This window comes from Oratosquilla oratoria, chromosome 26 (assembly GCF_046742065.1).
Source record: "Oratosquilla oratoria isolate Oo_2021 chromosome 26, ASM4674206v1, whole genome shotgun sequence".
NCBI lineage: Eukaryota > Metazoa > Arthropoda > Malacostraca > Stomatopoda > Squillidae > Oratosquilla > Oratosquilla oratoria.
In genome coordinates, this window is record NC_134802.1 from 31,019,372 (window position 1) to 31,039,371 (window position 20,000).

At 40.6% G+C, this 20,000-nt stretch overlaps 1 protein-coding gene across 2 annotated transcripts in view; it reads right to left on the bottom strand.

Annotated features, from left to right (window-relative positions):
- Positions 1 to 20,000, bottom strand: part of LOC143039423 (uncharacterized) — a 63,693-nt gene that overhangs the window by 39,600 nt on the left and 4,093 nt on the right. For both annotated transcript variants that reach the window (XM_076209447.1, XM_076209448.1), the window contains exons 2-5: positions 5,323 to 5,475; positions 4,781 to 4,961; positions 4,335 to 4,463; positions 3,791 to 3,972 (exon numbers count right to left, since the gene is read on the bottom strand). In XM_076209447.1, coding sequence (XP_076065562.1) covers positions 3,791 to 3,972; positions 4,335 to 4,463; positions 4,781 to 4,961; positions 5,323 to 5,460 — 630 coding nt within the window. In that variant the 5' untranslated portion in view covers positions 5,461 to 5,475. The remainder of the gene's footprint in view (positions 1 to 3,790; positions 3,973 to 4,334; positions 4,464 to 4,780; positions 4,962 to 5,322; positions 5,476 to 20,000) is intronic.

Consider the following 20,000-nt stretch of genomic DNA (forward strand, 5'->3'; position numbering starts at 1 on the left):
GATTAAATAAGAAGAAATAGGGAAAGGTGGGGAGGGAAAGAGGAAGGGAGGTAGCGGGGTGGAGGTTCACTGAATACTAGGACAAGTTAAGGAGAAGATGGACCAAATGTTTGGGAACAGGAAAGGTTAAGGAAAAGATGGAACAATTGACCGGGTGAAGGACATTAGCTCACAACCGAGGAACAAAAGGAAAAAGAAAATAGCAATTGTCTACTGAAGGTGGACAACGACCTTAAGAGAGAGAGAGAGAGAGAGAGAGAAAAGAGAGAGGATTTTGGAGGGCAACTAAGGATAACTTAAATTTTTGTTGACAATGGGTATTAAAGGAATTAGGTAGGGTGAGATGTCGAACATGCCCCTATTTTGTTCAATTCTGTTGGCTCTTTGTATGATGGGTGCTTCCAAACATTTCCTACGGATCTTGTCAGGCTCACGTACCAAAAATTTACCATTTTTCCAGTCCATCAAGTGGTTGCCATTGTTTCTGTGTACAACACACGCGTTGGTGGTGACATTATGGCGGACACCGATATGATGTAACACAAATAATTTATTTGTGGCAATATTAAAAAAAAAAAAAAAAAAAAAAAAAAAAAACATGAATATCATCGGGGTTGATAGTAGTTGTCGGTAGTTTTTGGCAATTAGTACGACCCTTTACATGTGTTACGTTCAACATAAAAGGACCTACGGACAAACGGCTTTAACGGACCAATAGTCCCCCCCCCCTTAGTCCGTAGTTTTAGGGTTCTTCTGTATATATCATTTCCAGGGCCGTTTCTAGCTATAGGCGGACTAGGCGATTGCCTAGGGCCCCCAAGCAACCAGGGGCACCCGGGGTAACTTGTAAAATTTAAAATTCCCAGGCCACCGGGGCCCCTGAGAAAAAGTTGAAATTATCTATTTGAAAATTGTGGTTCAGTTGAACTGGGTTAGCTGAAATACACCAATCGAACACAGGGAATCATACAGCCAAGGTTCAGCTATATGATAACTTAGACCCATCATTCCCGTTAACAAGAGGATTAAACAGAACAAGCACACAGTAATGGTATCAAAAAGAAGTTATCCCAGCGGCGCAGAAAAACGAAAGAAAAAGAAAACTGACGAAGAAAAATGGTCAAAGTATAGAGGTAAGTAATTTATTTTATAATTTAAAGAAACATTTTAAACGTTTGTTTTTTGTAAGGTTTCTGAATATTAGGAGCAGTTCTAAAATATTTTGGAGCTCCAGACATTGAGTCAGAGAGATCTTCTGAGCTTCCTGATCAGGAGGCTCCAGGGCCATCACTTTCTCCAGGACCTCAGGAAGTATCATCTGCAAATTGACATGTTCAGCTGCCCGTTTTTTCTAAGGCAGTCGTTGTCATACCTGAATAGAATCATCAGTGACGGTGTGGTCAATCAATTCCAACAGTCGTCCCCGGATTCGAACCGAGGCTCGCGAGAACACGGAGCCGACGCTCTACCAACTTAGCTATCGGATGTCTAAAATTCTCCAACCTGGGAATTAATCTACTCCCGAGGAATTAAGTCGACTGCTAACTACCGTTCGTACTTAGTTATTACGGGGAACTAACACCTTTCGTAGCTTCGTGGTTAAGCTGGTACGCTTCCTTGGTGGACTGAAAGGACACTATTAGAGGCTGAAAAGAGGCGCTGGAGAGATGTTCCGACTCGCTTAATCCCCATCATCCAATCTCTAGCTGAGAGAAATCTTGCATTTAGAGGTTAATCAAACACGTTACACCAGTAAAATAATGGGGATTTTTTAAAAGAGGTAGAGCTGCTTGCTAAATTTGATCCTGTTATAAAGGACCACATTGAGCGTGTTGAGAGTGACCAGGTCGGTCATTCCAGCTACCTTGGAAATATCATCCAAAATCACCCTCAATCAGAGGGAAAATATTGGACACAGTCCAAATATTATTCAGCCATTTTGGACTGTACTCCCGATGTAAGCTACCAAGAACAGATGTCAGTCATTATAAGGAGTGTCAAAATGAACAAAGCACCAGAAATCAAAAACCATTTTATGGGATTTCTTGTAGCTTCTGAAACAACAGGTCTTAGTTTGTTATTATTGATTTTAAAGAAACTGATGGAGCTGAATATTCCCTATGATGATTGCAGAGGGCAATCATATGATAATGGTGCCAACATGAAAGGGAGGAACAAAGGAGTTCAAGCCAGACTTCTCGAGAGGAACCCTCGTGCACTTTATGCTCTATGTAGGTGGTATCTTGGTATCTGATGCAGCCACAGCTTCAACAGATGCCACCAGCTATTTCGGCAGTGTACAGAAACTGCGCAACCTGTTTTCAGCATCACCACAAAGATGGGTAGTCCCAAGGGATCATGTCACTCTTGCACTTAAGACTTGGAGTGACACAAGGTGGGAGAGCCGTATCAACAGCATAGAGGCTGTGCGGTACCAGGGGAGCTTTGCTGAAGATCGGGGAAGTGATGGATCCTCTAACCAAGGTTGAAGCCCAAACATTGGCAGAAGAGTTGGGGTCATACCGATTTCTCATTTGCGCAGTCGCATGGTATGACATTCTACATGTGAACCATGTCAGCAAGCTCCTGCAGTCTCCTAAAATACAGTTTGATGTAGCAGTTGACCTTCTCACTAAAGCACAAACATCTTTGACAAGCTACAGAAGAACTAGCTTCACTTCAGCTCAGGCCTCTGCTAAAGACATGTGTAAGGAAATGAATGTAGAGGGTCTGTATTCAAAGAGAAAATAGTAAGAAGCAAAAAAAAAAAAAACACTTTGTTTGCAAAGCCCCAGATGCCATGAAGAGGCTAGAAGCAATATCCTTTAATGTTGTTGTTGACACAGCCATTCAATCCTTAACTGATAGCTTTGAAACACAGGGTAAAGTGAGAAACAGATTTGGAGTGCTACTCAATTGAAAAAAAATGGATGATCACGCTTTCAGCAACTAGTGTGACAACCTCTCCATGACATTAAGCACTGGAAATGTAAGTGAGATTGATGGAAAGGACCTGGCTGTGGAAGTCAAAAACTTGCCTAGCTTACCTTCAGATGACATGACCGCTCTTGAGCTCCTCAACTTTATCCACAAAAATCATTTGGAGGAACTATATCCTGATCTGTGGGTTGCCCTGAGAATTGACTGCACTCTCCCTGTGACTGTGGCCTCAGCAGAGAGGAGCTTTTCGAAGCTGAAGCTCATCAAGACCTATCTAAGGTCTTCCATGGGACAGGATCGACCCACTGGTCTTGCAATAATCAGCATCAACCATAATGGGGGCAAGCAGGTGTCACATGAGGACATCATTGATGACATTGTGAGTAAAAAAGCCAGGAAGCAGACATTTTGAGAACAATTACTGTGAATAATATGAATTATTAGTTGTTTTTCTAGTATGACTGTGATGTTGGATAAACATTATTTTAAGTGTTACTTTTTATTATCTTTGCACTTTGAAATAGATGTGAAGTAAATAAATGTGAAGTGTAATAGTTTCTTGCATCTTAGTAGACCATCTGAAGGGTTAGGAATCGCTTCATCACAGATTGACGAACCCCTCGGGGATAAATGAAGTACCTATATACCTATCTATCTAGGGCCCCCCAAACAGCAACTTGCCTAGGGCCCCTACAAAGCTAGAAACAGCCCTGATCATTTCCACCTGCTAGGGATACTATTCAATCGTTGTTACTGACTCACTTGATGTTGCAAGGCTCCTCTAGAGAGGACATTGAGGCTATGAAAATAAAAATCATGAAGACAATGAAAATTAAATCTAAGTTTTTACCTTAAACACGAGGAAGCATGAGAGGCTGGAGTAGTTCCCTGTAAAACTGGGACTGATTGTCTGGATGGTATACCAGTCAGCAAAACCAGCACTTGTAGCCCATGATCCATATTTCAAAAGCTGAATTCTCTCTTTGTCCAACCACTTCGTCTTTGACGACATGGGAAACCAGAAATGGCCACCTGTTCAAGTGAATACAGTACTTATTGGACTAGTGATCTAAGACCATGGGTATGTGGGCGTCTGGGTGTTTGGGTGTGTTGTGAATCAATACAGTTAAAGTTGATCGAAATCTTAGACCCAGTCAGGAGAATGTCAGTCACTTGGAACTACACCTCAAAATTGGACGATTTTAAATTGTGGCACTAAAATGGAGGGGTTTAAATTGAATTAGATTTGATTGCTACTGTACTTTGGTTTGGACAGGGCAAAATATCTGGCGTTTAGCAATGAGAATTGCAAGGTGGCATCAAGTTAAATTTGTTTGTTAGTTTGGTTTGGATGAGAAAAATAACGGGTGTTTACAAATGGAAAAATAATGTACCTGTGGCTGGGTCAGAGTATGACAGAGTCCCCACCAACTTATCCTTATCCAATCGCGAAAGCAGATTCTTGATGCAGTCATTGTTATGGTAGCGGAAGAGAAGTGTTGAACAGCCCCCAAGATGCATAGCTGCCAATTGCAACAAGTTCAGATTAGATTGTTTTAACCTGAACCGCTTAGGCAATTTATTGGACAGACGATACTCAGCAAAGGTTTATCTGAACCTCTTTCACATGATAAAATACTTTATATATAGCTGTGGAGTAGCTTTTGCGGGGACTAGAAACTAGGATACTAAGGGTATCTTATGAATACATAATTCTAATACGCTAAAGACCTATCTAAAAGGAAAAGATTTATGAATTTTGAAGGAAATAAAAACTCTTGACACATACACACATATACAAGAAATCATACATGTGCTTTCCAAAAACCATCCAACATACTATAGACCATGGCTGTTGATGGACATCCATATCGAGCAATGGTTTCGACCACCATGGATGCACATGTATGGGACTCTCCAAGACCTCCTAGCTCCTTTGGCACCAACAACCCAAGGAGCCCAAGTTCTGCGAGTGCATCCAGAGATTTGCGAGGGAATTCATAGGTGCGATCACAGTAGATCTGAAAAGAGACATTCAGTGAAAAATTTTGCTCAGAAGAAAAAAAGTACAGTATAAAGGGTTAAGATAAGTTTCAGAAATTAATAAGTGGTCATTTTTCAATTAAGAATTATATATCCATCTTTCACTTTTAATCCGTATAAAAACATGAAAAAGCAACGGACCATTCTACAAATAATTACAATGGTAATACATGCTGAAAGGAGAAATTTTTATCTGTAATGAAGACAGATACAAAAGTAAATGCATAAGTGAAATGAAATGAAAATAGATAAAAAAAACAGGTGTAAGTAACCAAACTAATTAGCAGATTTTGAGCTTATACCACACCGTATAGCCAAGATGGTAGAGTGGCTACTCACTGCATGGGGTCTGATTGTGGTCTTGCATATATGAATGAGTTTCTGGCGAAGTTCTTTTTGTTTCTCTGTCAGAAACCAGTCCGGGTCGTAGTCAGATCCGACCCCCCAATACTCGCCGCTTCCCCACTGTTTGGACATGATGTACCAGTTGAACTGTAAGAAATAAAAATAAGCATGATAATGATTGTTGCCTCGAGCTGTACTGACTGGAAACCCGTACCTCCGTATCAGTTGGCAAAGGTCCACGGCCCCTCTCGTAAATCTCTCTGGAAAGACACTTTAAACTGTTGGCTATGTTGTATTAGTAAGGGACAGTTTGCCTCATTCGGTTAGTAGTACTACAGGTAGTAGTAAAAGGAGGAAATGGAGGAAGAGAGGAATAGACCCCAGTAGTCAGCTCGGCTTATGTGATATAAAGTGGAGGAAAAAAAGTCAAAGTTGATAGAGACCTTGGGCTCGATCCGGGTACTGAGTGTCGACCGATAGGAGTTGTACAGAGAAAAGTTAATGCCCCATACCATGAAGCTCTGAGAAAACGTAATGAACAGAAGGATTAGAAAAGAAATATCTGTGGGCCAATAACAGATTAGTTTCATGTCAGAACGACCGATGCAGTGTTTAAACTTAGACATAAGATTGAAAAACAGGGATAAGCAGGACTGCGTATAGTATTTATAGATCTAGATAAAGTATATGCCAGAGTGTTACGTGAAAAAATCTGGAGATGCATTAATGAGAAGGGAGTATCGGGGAAATACATGAACACTGGTTAGAAGTAGAGTTGTCTGAATCGATACCAATTGAAGGTGGTTTATGTGGTATTGTGTATTAGGCATAGGACTAATGTGAACTACAAAGGATTACAAAGGATTACAAAAGCGGAGCATGCCGACAGGAGACCTTTTGATCCATATCTAGGTCGTATGCGAAAAAAAAATCATATTAATAATAAAATAATAAATAAAAACTGATAATGTAAATAACAAATAAAACATAAATAAATGCATAGGTATAGTTAAATAATAAATAAACAGGTAAATAGTAAATAATAATAAATTGACATATAACTAATAATAAATAAAAATCAGACAGACAAATGATACCAAACAAAAACAAATAATATAATATAAATTATAATCATTACAGCATCTTACTTAGGTATTTATCTAAATGATTCTTAAAGCTTCGAACTGAACTACATTGCACTACCTGTGCAGGAAGTTTATTCCATTCATTTACTACACGGTTGACAAAGTTATTTCTACCCACTTCCAAATTGAATCTATTTCCGGACAGTTTGAGACCATTGTTTCTTGTCTGATTCTCATTCAATGTAAAAATTTTGTCACTTTTGATGTTGTCAATTCCCTTTAGAATCTTAAAGACCTGTATCAAGTACCTCTGAGTCTAAGCTTTTTTAGGGAAAACAGATTCATATGTTTTAGTCGATTTTCGTATGATTTATTTTTGATATTTGGAATCAGTTTTGTGGCTCGCCGTTGTACTTTTTCCAGTCTGTCAATGTCTTTAATGAGATTCGGTGACCATACGGAAACAGCATATTCCAAATGTGGACGAACTAACGATTTATATAGCTTGTTAATGAGTGATGGACTTTTGAAATCAAAAGATCGCGCAATCAGTCCTAGAATCTTATTTACTTGCTCAGAGGCTGAAATACAGTGCTTGGATGATTTGAGGTCGTTACTGATAATTACGCCGAGATCTTTTTCACTATCCACTTTTGTTAACGAATTTCCAAATAACTTGTAATCGTACTTACTGTTATTTTTACCTATGTGCATTACCTTGCATTTACTTGTGTTAAATTTCATTAGCCACTTTTCAGACCATTGCTGTAATTGATCTAAATCTTCTTGAATATCTAATTGGTTTGAGTGATTATTTGCCACTCGGCACAGTTTTGTATCATCAGCAAATTTGGAAACAGTAGATTTTAGTCCATGCTCTATATCATTTATATATACTATGAATAGAAGTGGCCCAAGAACGGAACCCTGAGGAACTCCACTTGCAACACTTTTCCATCCAGAATTTTTTCCATTTAAAACAACTCTCTGTTTTCGACCATTCAACCAATTACTAGTCCAACCTAATAGGCTACCACTTATTCCATGCAAAGCTAATTTAGTAAGTAGACTTTCGTGTGGGACGGTATCAAAAGCTTTTGCAAAGTCTAGATATACTAAATCTATATTGTTTCATTTGTCATAATTCGAGATAACTGTGTTGTAGAATTCGAGTAAGTCACGCAAGAACGTTTCCGTCTGAAACCATGCTGGCTATCATTTATCAAACGGTTACTTTCTAAATGATGTACGATAGCATCTCTAATGATAGTTTCCATTATTTTTCGTACGATTGAAGTCAAACTTGTTGGCCTATAGTTATTTGGTTTCTTTTTGTCACCTTTTTTGAATATGGGAGTAACGTTAGCTAGTTTCCATTCTCTTGGGACATCTCCGGATATGATGGATTTCTTGAAAATAATTTCTAATGGAACAACAATCTCATTTTTAATTTCCTTTAAGATTCTTGGATGCCAACCGTCAGGCCCTGGTGTTTTATTAACTTTGAGTTTGTCTATACACCTTTTAATTTTTTCTTTTGTTATATTTACCGTAGTGAGTAAGTTTACCTTATACTTTTCACAGGTTTCAGTTTGGAATTCACTTTGAGGTGTTTCATTTACGAATACCGAGCTAAAATAATTGTTTAAGATATTACACATTCCTTCATTTGAGTATTCAAGATGACCGTCAGCAGATAATAGTGGACCAATGTGATTCCTAACAACCTTTTCATCTCTAATGTAACTATAGAATTCTTTGGGATTCTCTTTGGATTTATCAGCGATATTCATTTCGTATTGTCGTCTTCTTTTTCTTATTGTCTTTTTTAAATCTCTGTATTGATACACAACTTTCATAGTCATTAGATGCACCCGAGCACTTATATTTCTTATAAGCCTGTCTCTTTTTAGCAATACTTGTTTCAGTTTCTTTGTCGAGCCACTTTAGGTGGCAAGGGTGGTGTACTACGGGCCCGACCCCTAGACGCCTCCCACTACAAGGACCCCTTTCATACTTATAACAAAGCTTCCTTTATGTATGTGTGCTTACAGCACCTAGCGCCTTCGCCCACGCCCCAGTTGCTCTTTAGATTCCTTGGGTACTTGACGTGCCCCCTCTGTACGCATAACCTACCGATTAATAAACCCACGAACCACACAACCTGTTTCACTGCCGCCCTTGCAACATGCTTGCAAAGATGGCGCAGTGAGTAGGATCTTGCAATTGCAAGCATCCTTGCACCGTGCAGCGGTGGAACACGAGTGCGGTTCGGTAATCGGTGGCGTACAAGTGAACGAGTGCCAATACGTGACAATACGCGATCCGGTGGTGCTTACGTGAACGTGGTGTTGCAGGAATCCTGCAATAGTGTGCACGTCGAACCGTGCAGTATCGTGCAGTGCAGTTCAGTTCAGCAGTGGAGCCCTATCGTGCGACGCACTTCGGCGGACCCGTGGAGGACCGAACAAAGGGGCCCTTCATTCCAACCCCTTGGATACAGCGCTTTGGTAGAGCGCCCCCTCCCCCGACGCGACCGTGACCCACATAGTGAACGCGCTTACGTCACGCCACGCCCCAGCTGACTCGCGTAGACCGCACCCCCAAACCCGGCCCATGGCACAAAGGAGCGATTCACCCTCGTCGCAAGACAGCGACGTCGAATTACACGCCCCGCCCGCGCTCACACCAAATGTGACGCTTCCGCGGGATGGCGGCAACGACGCCGTGCAACGCCTAGCGGCGAGCATGGTGGTGGCCCGAGAGGAACGGAGGGAAGACCGCACGAAAATAGACGCAATGGCGGAGACCCTTCAACAACTCCTAACCCTCGTCGCCCGTACGCCGCCCTCTCCATCGAGCCCTCCGCCGACTTCGCCCGTCTCGGCCCCTCCTGTCACCGGAGCGCCGCCCGCCCCCATGCCGCCGGGCAACCTGACGGTTCCACACCCGCCACCGTTGCAGGCCGACGCGCAATTCCAGTCGTTCCTGTCGTGGCGCCGCGGCTGGGCCGACTACGCCGCCATGGCCGGCGTCAATAGCATGCCGCACGACATACAACTTATACAATTCAGATTGTGCTTGTCTCTCGGCGTACAGGCGCTTCTGCGGAACTCGCTGGACATCCTTAACGATACCCCACTCTCGGCCGATGAAGTGCTCAACCGGCTGCAATCCCACCTCCGAGACTCGCGAGTCGAGGCCCTCCGCCGCCGTGACCCGTTACAATGCAGGCAAGAGCACGGCGAGTCCTTCGATGACTTCTACGGCCGTGTCAAGGACAAGGCCCGAGAGGTAGACCTGTGTGCCGTAGACGTCGTTGCTTGCCCGGAGGCCCAGATGAAAACGGTCATACTCATGGGCGTCCTCGTGACCAAGAATAAGGGCGTACGCATCACGGTCGACCTGACGAAACTCAACTCTCAGGTAACGCGCCCCACTCACCCTTCGCCAACAGTGTGGTTTTAGGATAGGTAGAGGTTGCGTAGATCAGGTTTTTGTGGTAAGACAGATATGTGAGAAAGCTATAGGAAAAGGTAAGGATGTTTTTTGGGCTTTTATGAATCTGGAAAAGGCTTATGACAGGGTAGACAAGAAGGTACTGTTGGGGGTATTGCAGAGTTGGAGGCATGTGACATTCCAGGGCTATTGCAATGAATTGCAGGCTGGCAAATCATTGTAAGGCCAATGGATGGGCATTTGTCGACAACTGGGATCGCTTTCACGGTAAGAATTATCTATATACAAGGGATGGAGTGCACTTGTCGCCCAGAGGATTTCGGCTCCTTGCTGAATCCCTTGAGCGAGAAGTAGGCATCCTACAGGTTTTTTTTCGGGTAGATTACGTAGGAGTAGGGGGGGGGAGGAGTATTGGAATATAGTTTATGCAATAGAAACAGCTCAGAGAGGGACTGTGAAAAGTATCACCAAAGCAGGTGGAGGGACAATAAAGTTAAAGCTCACTATACAAATAGCAGAAGCGTAATAAAGAAAATATATTTTCTGCGAAGTAAAGCATGCATATATATTGTTGCTATTATTGAATCCTGGATCAACATGGCTGATAAACATTTCCTTTCGGAAATTGAAATAGAAGGACATAAGTTTTTTTCACAAGGACAGGGTTGGCAGGAGTTGGGGAGGAGTAGTACTTCTCGTTAAAAATACAATAAACTGTATTATCAATAATTCGATCAAGGAAGAGTACAGCACGGAATCTATTTGGGTGGAGATTATAGGCAAGAATAAGAAAAGTTATTATTGGCGTCTTGTATAGACTTCCTAACCTCAGCGTTGAGCAGAATGATTCCCTGATTTATGAAATTCGCAGCGCGTCACAGTACAAAAACGTTGTGATCATGGGAGATTTTAATTATAGAAACATTAACTGGGAAATTTTAGTAGATCAGGAAGCGAAAAAATTCTTAGATGTGGTGCAGGATAATTTCCTAAAACAAATGATTACCGATCCTACGAGAGGAGAAAATACTCTGGACTTACTTTTATCTAATAATGAGCACCTAATGAGTAACGTAAAAGTGGGAGATAGCTAGTCTAGGCTCTAGTAATAACCAAGAAATAAGATTTGATATTATTTGGAAAGAATTAAAAAGTACGAATAATGTTGAAGTACCAGACTTCAGGAGAGCCAACTTTGACAATATAAAAACCTATTTGAAATTTAATATGAAATGTCATACGGATGGTTCGGACATCATCGGCGCGGTCAGGGGTCGGGACATGACCAGGGGTCAGGTCATGACAATGGGTTAGGTCTTGACCAGGGTTCGGGTCACGGAGGGTAATATGCATACCCTGGGTCAGGTCACTTGGGGTGGGGGTCAACAGCCAGGTCAGCGATATGGATGAAATGTATAGCAATCTAATTGACTCAATTATCAATGCACAAAATCCATTTATCCCCCTAAAGTCAATACGGAAAAATAGTAACACTCCCAAATGGATGACGGACAGACTGAAACATGAGATCGGAATGAAAAGAGGACTTTGAATAAAAATAAAACGGGGAAACACACCTTAGACCAAGGGTTTCTTTCATCTCTACAGAACAAAAAATAAAGAAAGAGTAGGCCCAATTGAAAACGATTAAAATGTCATGATAGAATCGGAGGAAAAAATGAGTGAGGAGTTTCACAAATATTTTCACGGAGGGTAATATGCATACCTTTGGTCAGGTTACTTGGGGGCGGAGGGTCAACAGCTAGGTCAGCGATTTGGATGAAATGTATAGCAATTTAACTGAATTATTAATCCACAAAATACAGTTATCCCCCTGAAGTCAATACGGAAAAATAGTAACACTCCCAAATGGATGACGGACAGACTGAAACATGAGATCGGAATGGAAAGAGGACTTTACGTAAAAATAAAAACGGGAAACACAATTTAGATCAAGATATAACGAAGTGGCAAAGCTGGTTAAAAAGAATACACGTACAGCGAAACGTAATTGCGAAATTAAGGTTACCAGTCAAGCAAGATCTAACCCAAAGGGTTTCTTTCATCTCTACAGAACAAAAAATAAAGAAAGAATAGGCCCAATTAAAAACGATGAAAATGTCATGATAGAATTGGAGAAAAAAATGAGTGAGGAGTTTCACAAATATTTTCTCTCGGTGTTTACTAATGAGAGGTTAGATAAGGTACCTGACTGCGATCCGATTTTCAGAGGGGATGAAGAAAGCAGACTAATATCAGCATTAGTAAAGTAGAAGTAGTCAAGCAGATTAAAAGCCTTAAAGCTACAAAATCCCCGGGTCCAGACGAAATTTTTCCGATAGTGCTTAAAGAGTGTAAATTTGAAATCTGCGGCCAGTTATTTGAAATGTCTAATAAATCGGTAGACACTGGTTTTGTGCCTACTGCTTGGGGGGCAGGCAAACGTTGTTCCTGTTTTTAAGAAGGGAGATAAATCGTCTATATGCAACTGCAGGCCAATCAGTTTCACATCGGTTATAAGTAAAATGCTTGAATCAATAATAGTAAATAGACCCAAAGAACCATCGAGAGACATAATTTAATTCGTGACACACAGCATGGTTTCTCCAAGGGTAAGTCATGTGTGACTAATCTTCTATCCTTTTACATTAAAGTATATAAGGCGTCAGATAACAATGATAATTACGATGTTATTTACCTTGACTTTAGTAAAGTGTTCGACGAGGTGCCACACCAGAGACTACTAAAGAATATCAAAGCCCATGGCATAGGAGGAAAAGTGTTAGAATGGATTAGAGCTTAGATCAGTAACAGAAAAAAGCGGGTCACCATAAATAGAGTAAAATCTAGGTGGGGCAATGTTAATAGTGGCGTTCCCCAGGGTTCGGTTTTGGGTTATTTGTTGTTCATTATGTACATAAACGACTTAGATGATGGAATAAATAGTGATGTTAGTAAGTTTGCGGACGACACTAAAATAGGACGCCTAATTAGGTCAGGAGACGACGCAGAGATTCTGCAGGATGATCTTAACAAATTGTTCACATGGTCGGTAAAATGGCAAATGAACTTCAACATCTCTAGGTGTAGCGTGTTAAACGTAGGGCTACACAACCCCGAAAATATATTCAGCTTATATAACACGCTTTTAGAGAAAACTGAATGCGAGAATTGGGAGTTCTAGTGACTACGGACCTTAAAATCAGGAAACAGTGCATTAGCGCCAGAAATAAAGTTAACAGAGCATTAGGTTTTATTGCTAGGACGGTAACGAATAGAAATGCAGAGGTAATTATTAAACTCTATCTAGCGATAATTAGACCCATCCTTGACTATGCGGTACAGTTTTGGTCTCCGTCCTACAGAATGGACATCAGTTCACTAGAATCAGTACAGAGAAGAATTACCAAAATGATACATGGACTCAGAAATTTGCCTTACGAAGAGAGGCTTAGGCACCTTAACTCACACTCTCTGGAAAGACGCAGAGTGCGGGGTGATCTAATAGAGGTGTTCAAGTGGATCAAAGGCTTTAACAAGGGTGATGCAAACAAGGTCATCATATTAAAACAACAGGGCAGGACTCGCAATAATGGATTTAAACTGGAAAAATTTAGATTTAAGAAAGAAATAGGCAAGAATTGGTTTACTAATAGGGTGGTCAACGAATGGAATAGACTTAGTAACCATGTAGTGAGCGCTGAAACTATCAGTTGTTTTAAGAAACGGTTAGACAATTCTATGGATGGTGTAAGAGGCCGGTAGAGGTAAACATTTAAGTAGATAGAGGGGTAGGTGAAAAGATATGCAAATTTTATGACCTGGATGTTTTGGAAACAATGGCCGACTGGAAGTTGCAGAGTTGCATATTTCGCTTGCCGCCTAAAGTTTGTAAACATTTTTGTTAAAGTAGCGATCAAAGGTGCTGATGTGACGAAATGTTAACACAAAGCCCGTTCTGCTTGTGACAGAAGTGCTTGCGTAAACAGTATTGCTTGAGACAGTATAACAGTCTGATTGGAGAAAAGGGTGGAGGAAAAAAAAAAATTGGTGCATGGAGGTAAAGTCACGCCCTAAAAGAGTGGCACTTATTTGTAACGTCCAAAGTTATTGGATGAATTAAAACAGTGACGTCGAAGCAGACTTAGATTGGTAGGTGTAAGAGGATCCCAGGGGGGGATTCCTCAGGTGTACCTAAGACAATACGTTGTACCAGAATTCGTGAAGAAAATGAAGAAAAGTTAATTCCCCTTCGTTTATTGAGTAATGGAGCTTGACTAAAAGCATACGTTACGAAAGAGGCATGGAGCCTATTGACGAGTGACTTACAATACTACAATGATAAAAAGAAAGTGAAGAAAGTTGTAAGTGAATGAAAAATTACAATATCACAGAAGGGAACTGAAAGTGTTGGTAGCAGCGGAGATAATAGATGGGGATGACAGATGGTGCTGGATATGGAGCTGCCTAGTGTAAGCCTTATGGTCTCTTGTAGTCTCCTTCATTCTTATGTACGCGGGATAGAAGGAAAACTTTTAGGAGCTATCAAGAGTTTTTACGAGAGTAGTAAAGCGTGTGTTAGGATTAGAAATGGAGAGAGAGAGTGGTTTGACGTAAAGGTGGGATTTCGTCAGGAATATGTTATGCCACCCTGGCTGTTAAATTTATACATGGATGGGGTGGTGCGTGAGCTAAATACAAGGGTGGTGGGTCAGGATTGGAGATGGGTAAAGAAAATGGAGAAAAGTGGGAGATAAGCCAGCTGTTGTTTGCTGACGACACTGCGCTTATAGCAGGATCAGAGGAGGGATTGAGAAAGTTAGTGACAGAGTTTGGGAAAGTGTGTGAAAGAAGGAGGATGAAGTTAAATGTAGGTAAAAGTAAGGTTATGAGATTATAAGTGGTGAAAGTGGCAGCAGATTGGAAGTGAGTATTAAGGGAGAGCGACTGGAGGAAGTGGATAGTTTTAGATACTTGGGTGCGAATGTGGCAGGAAAGGAAGGAGTGGGGGTGGAGGTAGAATGTAGATTGAGAGAAGCAAGTAAATGCCTTGGTGGATTAAAAAGTGTAATGAGAAATAGACATTTGGGAATGGATGCTAAGAGGAGACTGTATGAGGGAGTGATTGTGCCAATAGCACTGTACGGGGCAGAAACATGGAACATAAGAGAGGAAGAGAGAAGGTGTTTGAATTTGTTTGAGATGAGGTGTCTGAGAAGTATGACAGGGGTTACTAGGCTGGATGGAGTGAGAAATGAGGAAGTGAGGAGAACAGGGATGGGAAGGGAATTGGGAGATCTCGTGGATGAAAGGGTATTGGGATGGTTTGGACACATAGAAAGAATGAGTGAAGAAAGACTAGTAAAAGAGGTGTGGAAGGCAGATGCGGAAGGAGTGGTTATAAGGGGTCGACCTAGGATGAGATGGATGGATGGGGTAAAAGGGGCTTTGGGGAAGAGGGGAACGTCTGTTGAGGAAGGACGGGAGAGGACAAAAGACAGGGGTGAATGGAGAAGGGTTGTGTATGGATGATGTTGTGATCCATGAGATGGAACGGGTGGGGGATGGGGGGTGAGGGAGTATGTGTGAAAAAAAAAATTGACGCAACCCTAGGGGATTTCTCCTCGTCTTCTCCTTTTCTGCATGAGGGGACTGGAGGGGGGGTCGCCAATTTAATGAAGCGGTCTTGCTGTGGATGTGTTGTCTTGCGACACTGCTTCTGACCCAGGCCAGTGGACAAGATGCAGGGATGGCCCGTCATCCAGGAGGTGCCAAGATAAGAGGGAGGGAAGAGGGTGGAGGGGAATGGAGTGTGATAGGGAAGGAATGGGTGGGAGTGATTTTTATGCCTTTTTTTTTTTTTTTTTTTTTTCTACTTCCCTTATAAGGGGGAAAAGCCTTTGGTATATGTATGTACTTTGAAATAGATGTGAAATAAATAAACGTGAAGTGTAATAGTTTCTTGCATCTTAGTAGACCATCTAAAGCAGTGATTCTCAAACTTTTTCGTGAGCGACCCTATCTGGAACATTTGAATCCTTCGCGACCCAGAATAATTAAAGAGAAACAAAATGGAAAATAATGTGTACAGCTTTTCTTTAACAAAACTTAATTAACAGAATCCAGAAAACTAAATTTGATTAGTCAAGTATTTGAAATACTCTGAAAACGTGAGAATTTTCCGTGTCTCTGCGACCCATCAAAATTGATCTCGCGACCCAACTTTGGGTCGCGACCCATAGTTTGAGAACCACTGATCTAAAGGGTTAGGAATCGCTTCATCACAGTTTGAACAAAGCTAGAAACAGCCCTGAATCCCTCTCACAAAGAGTAGAAAATAAGCTGACTGTTGATTCTACGATGAGAGATGCAGGGAGATGAAGAGGAAGGTCAACAGGTACCTGAAGATCTTCAAAAAACACCAGCATCCACATGACCTACGGAATCTTGGAGAATCCAGGAAATAACCCAAAGAAAAGTATCACGGATGTCACTGTGGACCCGGAGAACGGCATCATTGGAGCGGGGGTGTATTCTGCAGCATACACCGCGTCCTGACGCACATCGGATCACTGTTCGATCTTGTAGACTTAGGCTGCGTTTCCACCGAGCGAGTCTCGTCAGACTCGCATCAACCGTTGTGAGTTCGTTTGGGTAAGGGATTTACAAAGGATTTACAAAGGCGGAGCATGCCGACAGGAGACCTTTTGGTCCATATCTAGGTCGGATGCGAAAAAAAATCATAATAATAATAAAATAATAAATAAAAACTATAATAATGTAAATAACAAATAAAACACATAAATAAATGCATAGGTATAGTTAGATAATAAACAAACAGGTAAATAGTGAATAATAATAAATTGACATATAACTAATAATGAATGAAAATCAGACAGACAAATGATAACAAAACAAAAACAAATAATATAATATAAATTATAATCATTACAGCATCATGCTTAGATGTTTATCTAAATGATTCTTAAAGATTCGAACTAAACTACATTGCACTACCTGTGCAGGAAGTTTATTCCATTCATTAACTACACGGTTGGCAAAGTTGTTTTTACCTACTTCCAAATTGAATCTATTTCCGGACAGTTTGAGACCACTGTTTCTTGTCTGATTCTCATTCAATGTGAAAATTTTGTCACTTTTGATGTTGTCAATTCCCTTTAGAATCTTAAAGACCTGTATCAAGTCACCTCTGAGTCTACGCTTTTTTAGGAAAACAGATTCATGTTTTAGTCGATTTTCGTATGATTTATTTTTGATATCTGGAATCAGTTTTGTGGCTCGCCGCTGTACTTTTTCCAGTCTGTCAATGTCTTTAATGAGATTCGGTGACCATACGGAAACAGCATATTCCAAATGTGGACGAACTAACGATTTATATAGCTTATTAATGAGTGATGGACTTTTGAAATCAAAAGATCGCGCAATCGGTCCTAGAATCTTATTTGCTTTCTCAGAGGCTGAAATACACTGCTTGGATGATTTGAGGTCGTTACTGATAATTACGCCGAGATCTTTTTCACTATCCACTTTTGTTAACGAATTTCCAAATAACTTGTAATCGTACTTACTGTTATTTTTACCTATGTGCATTACCTTGCATTTACTTGTGTTAAATTTCATTAGCCACTTTTCAGACCATTGCTGTAATTGATCTAAATCTTCTTGAATATCTAATTGGTTTGAGTGATCATTTGCCACTCCGCACAGTTTTGTATCATCAGCAAATTTGGAAACAGATTTTAGTCCATGGTCTATATCATTTATATATACTATGAATAGAAGTGGCCCAAGAACGGAACCCTGAGGAACTCCACTTGTATCATTTTTCCATCTAGAAGTTTTTCCATTTAAAACAACTCTCTTTTCGACCATTCAACCAATTACTAGTCCAACCTAATAGGCTACCACTTATTCCGTGCAAAGCTAATTTAGTAAGTAGTCTTTCGTGTGGGACGGTATTGAAAGCTTTTGCAAAGTTTAGATATATTGAATCTATATTGTTTCTTTTGTCATAATTCGAGATAACTGTGTTGTAGAATTCGAGTGAGTTAGTCACGCAAGAACGTTTCCGTCTGAAACCATGCTGGCTATCATTTATCAAACGGTTACTTTCTAAATGATGTTCGATAGCATCTCTGATGATAGTTTCCATTATTTTTCCTACGATTGAAGTCAAACTTATAGGCCTATAGTTATTTGGTTTCTTTTTTGTCACCTTTTTTGAATATGGGAGTAACGTGAGCTAGCTTCCATTCTCTTGGGACATCTCCGGATATGATGGATTTCTTGAAAATAACTTCTAATGGAACAACAATCTCATTTTTTATTTCCTTTAAGATTCTTGGATGCCAACCGTCAGGCCCTGGTGTTTTATTAACTTTAAGTTTATCCATACACCTTTTAATTTTTTCTTTTGTTATATTTACCGTAGTGAGTAAGTTTACCTTATACTTTTCACAGGTTTCAGTTTGGAATTCACTTTGAGGTGTTTCGTTTACGAATACCGAGCTAAAATCATTGTTCAAGATATTACACATACCTTCATTTGAATATTCAAGTTGACCGTCAGCAGATGATAGTGGACCAATGTGATTCCTAACAACTTTTTTATCTCTAATGTAACTATAGAATTCTTTGGGATTCTCTTTGGATTTATCAGCGATATTCATTTCGTATTGTCGTTTTCTTTTTCTTATTGTCTTTTTTAAATCTCTATATTGATACATAACTTTCATAGTCATTAGATGCACCCGAGCACTTATATTTCTTATAAGCCTGTCTCTTTTTAGCAATACTTGTTTCAGTTTCTTTGTCGAGCCACTTTGGGCGAGCCTGATTTGGGGGACGTCTGTCCTTAAAAGGAATGTAAGTTTGAATCATCTTCAGTTACAATCTTTCGTTTTTTCAATCTTCAAATGTCAAATTGGTTTTGCGTCACGTATTGAGAAACCGAATGGCGAAATGAAAGGAGCTAAACCTTTACAAATGTTAAAAAGATTGTTGAAATGTTCTTAGGGAAGTCTAGAATGTCGCAAAGTCTTCTTCCAGCTATTTGAATTCACAGCATTTGACGAGAATCGGCCCTGACTCGCTCGGTGGAAACGCAGACTTAGTGGCCATTCAAAAGGCACTAGATGACTCAAGACAGCTACAAGGAGCAGTTATCATACGCACAGACTCTCTTGTGGTAATACAGAAGTGAAGAATATACTCACCAATGTGAACCTCATAACAACGATTCTCCACCTTCTACAGTTACATGACAGACAAAATCGCCCAATCACTATCAATTGGATACCCAGTTACATACGAGTCCACGACAGCGAGCAAGCAGACGACTTGGCCCAGGCAACACTTTACTACCCTCAAGAGCAGTGGTTCTTAACCTTTTTTGCCAGCGACCCAAATTTTTGCACAAATCAAGCATCGCGACCCAAGCCTACATAGATATACATTGAAATTTCAAAACACTTCAAATAAATTTTCTGCTTTGGAGTTTTTATTTAATCATGGTCTGCTTAGAATCCTAAAACTAGGCATCATGTATTTTAATTATTACAGTATATAATTATAATATATTTGTAGTGGGAAAATAATTCTTTTCTGCAAACCCTTAGCGACCCATTAAAATGGCTTGGCGACCCAAATTTGGGTCGCGACCCAGGGGTTAAGAACCACTGCTCAAGAGGATATCAAGAGTCCAGCCGTTAACAAACTTGACGGAGTCACACGGACAAACAAACATTAACAGATGTGATTAAGTGCAAACACACTGTTGTTCTGTTGGGAGTTTATTACGTAGGTCTACACACAAGTACAGCAGGAAGTGATCTCTCTCATGCGGATGTTCTCCAGTATACGTGTTGCGTGTAAATCTAAGGGCTTTTAACAATGCCGCACACTGCGATTATTTTTAGCGCACTTTGAAAGTTCGTAAATGCGTAGTTGCATGCGCGTGGCGAGTCACAGTTTATAAATACGCATGACCCCAAATCACTTAAGTACGGAGCGCTTGGGTATTGGGGTCACTTGGGCACGTATCACTCAGGTCACCAGTGTATTTGCACTTAACCATACAGACCTATTGGTCCTTACAAGACTGTTCTG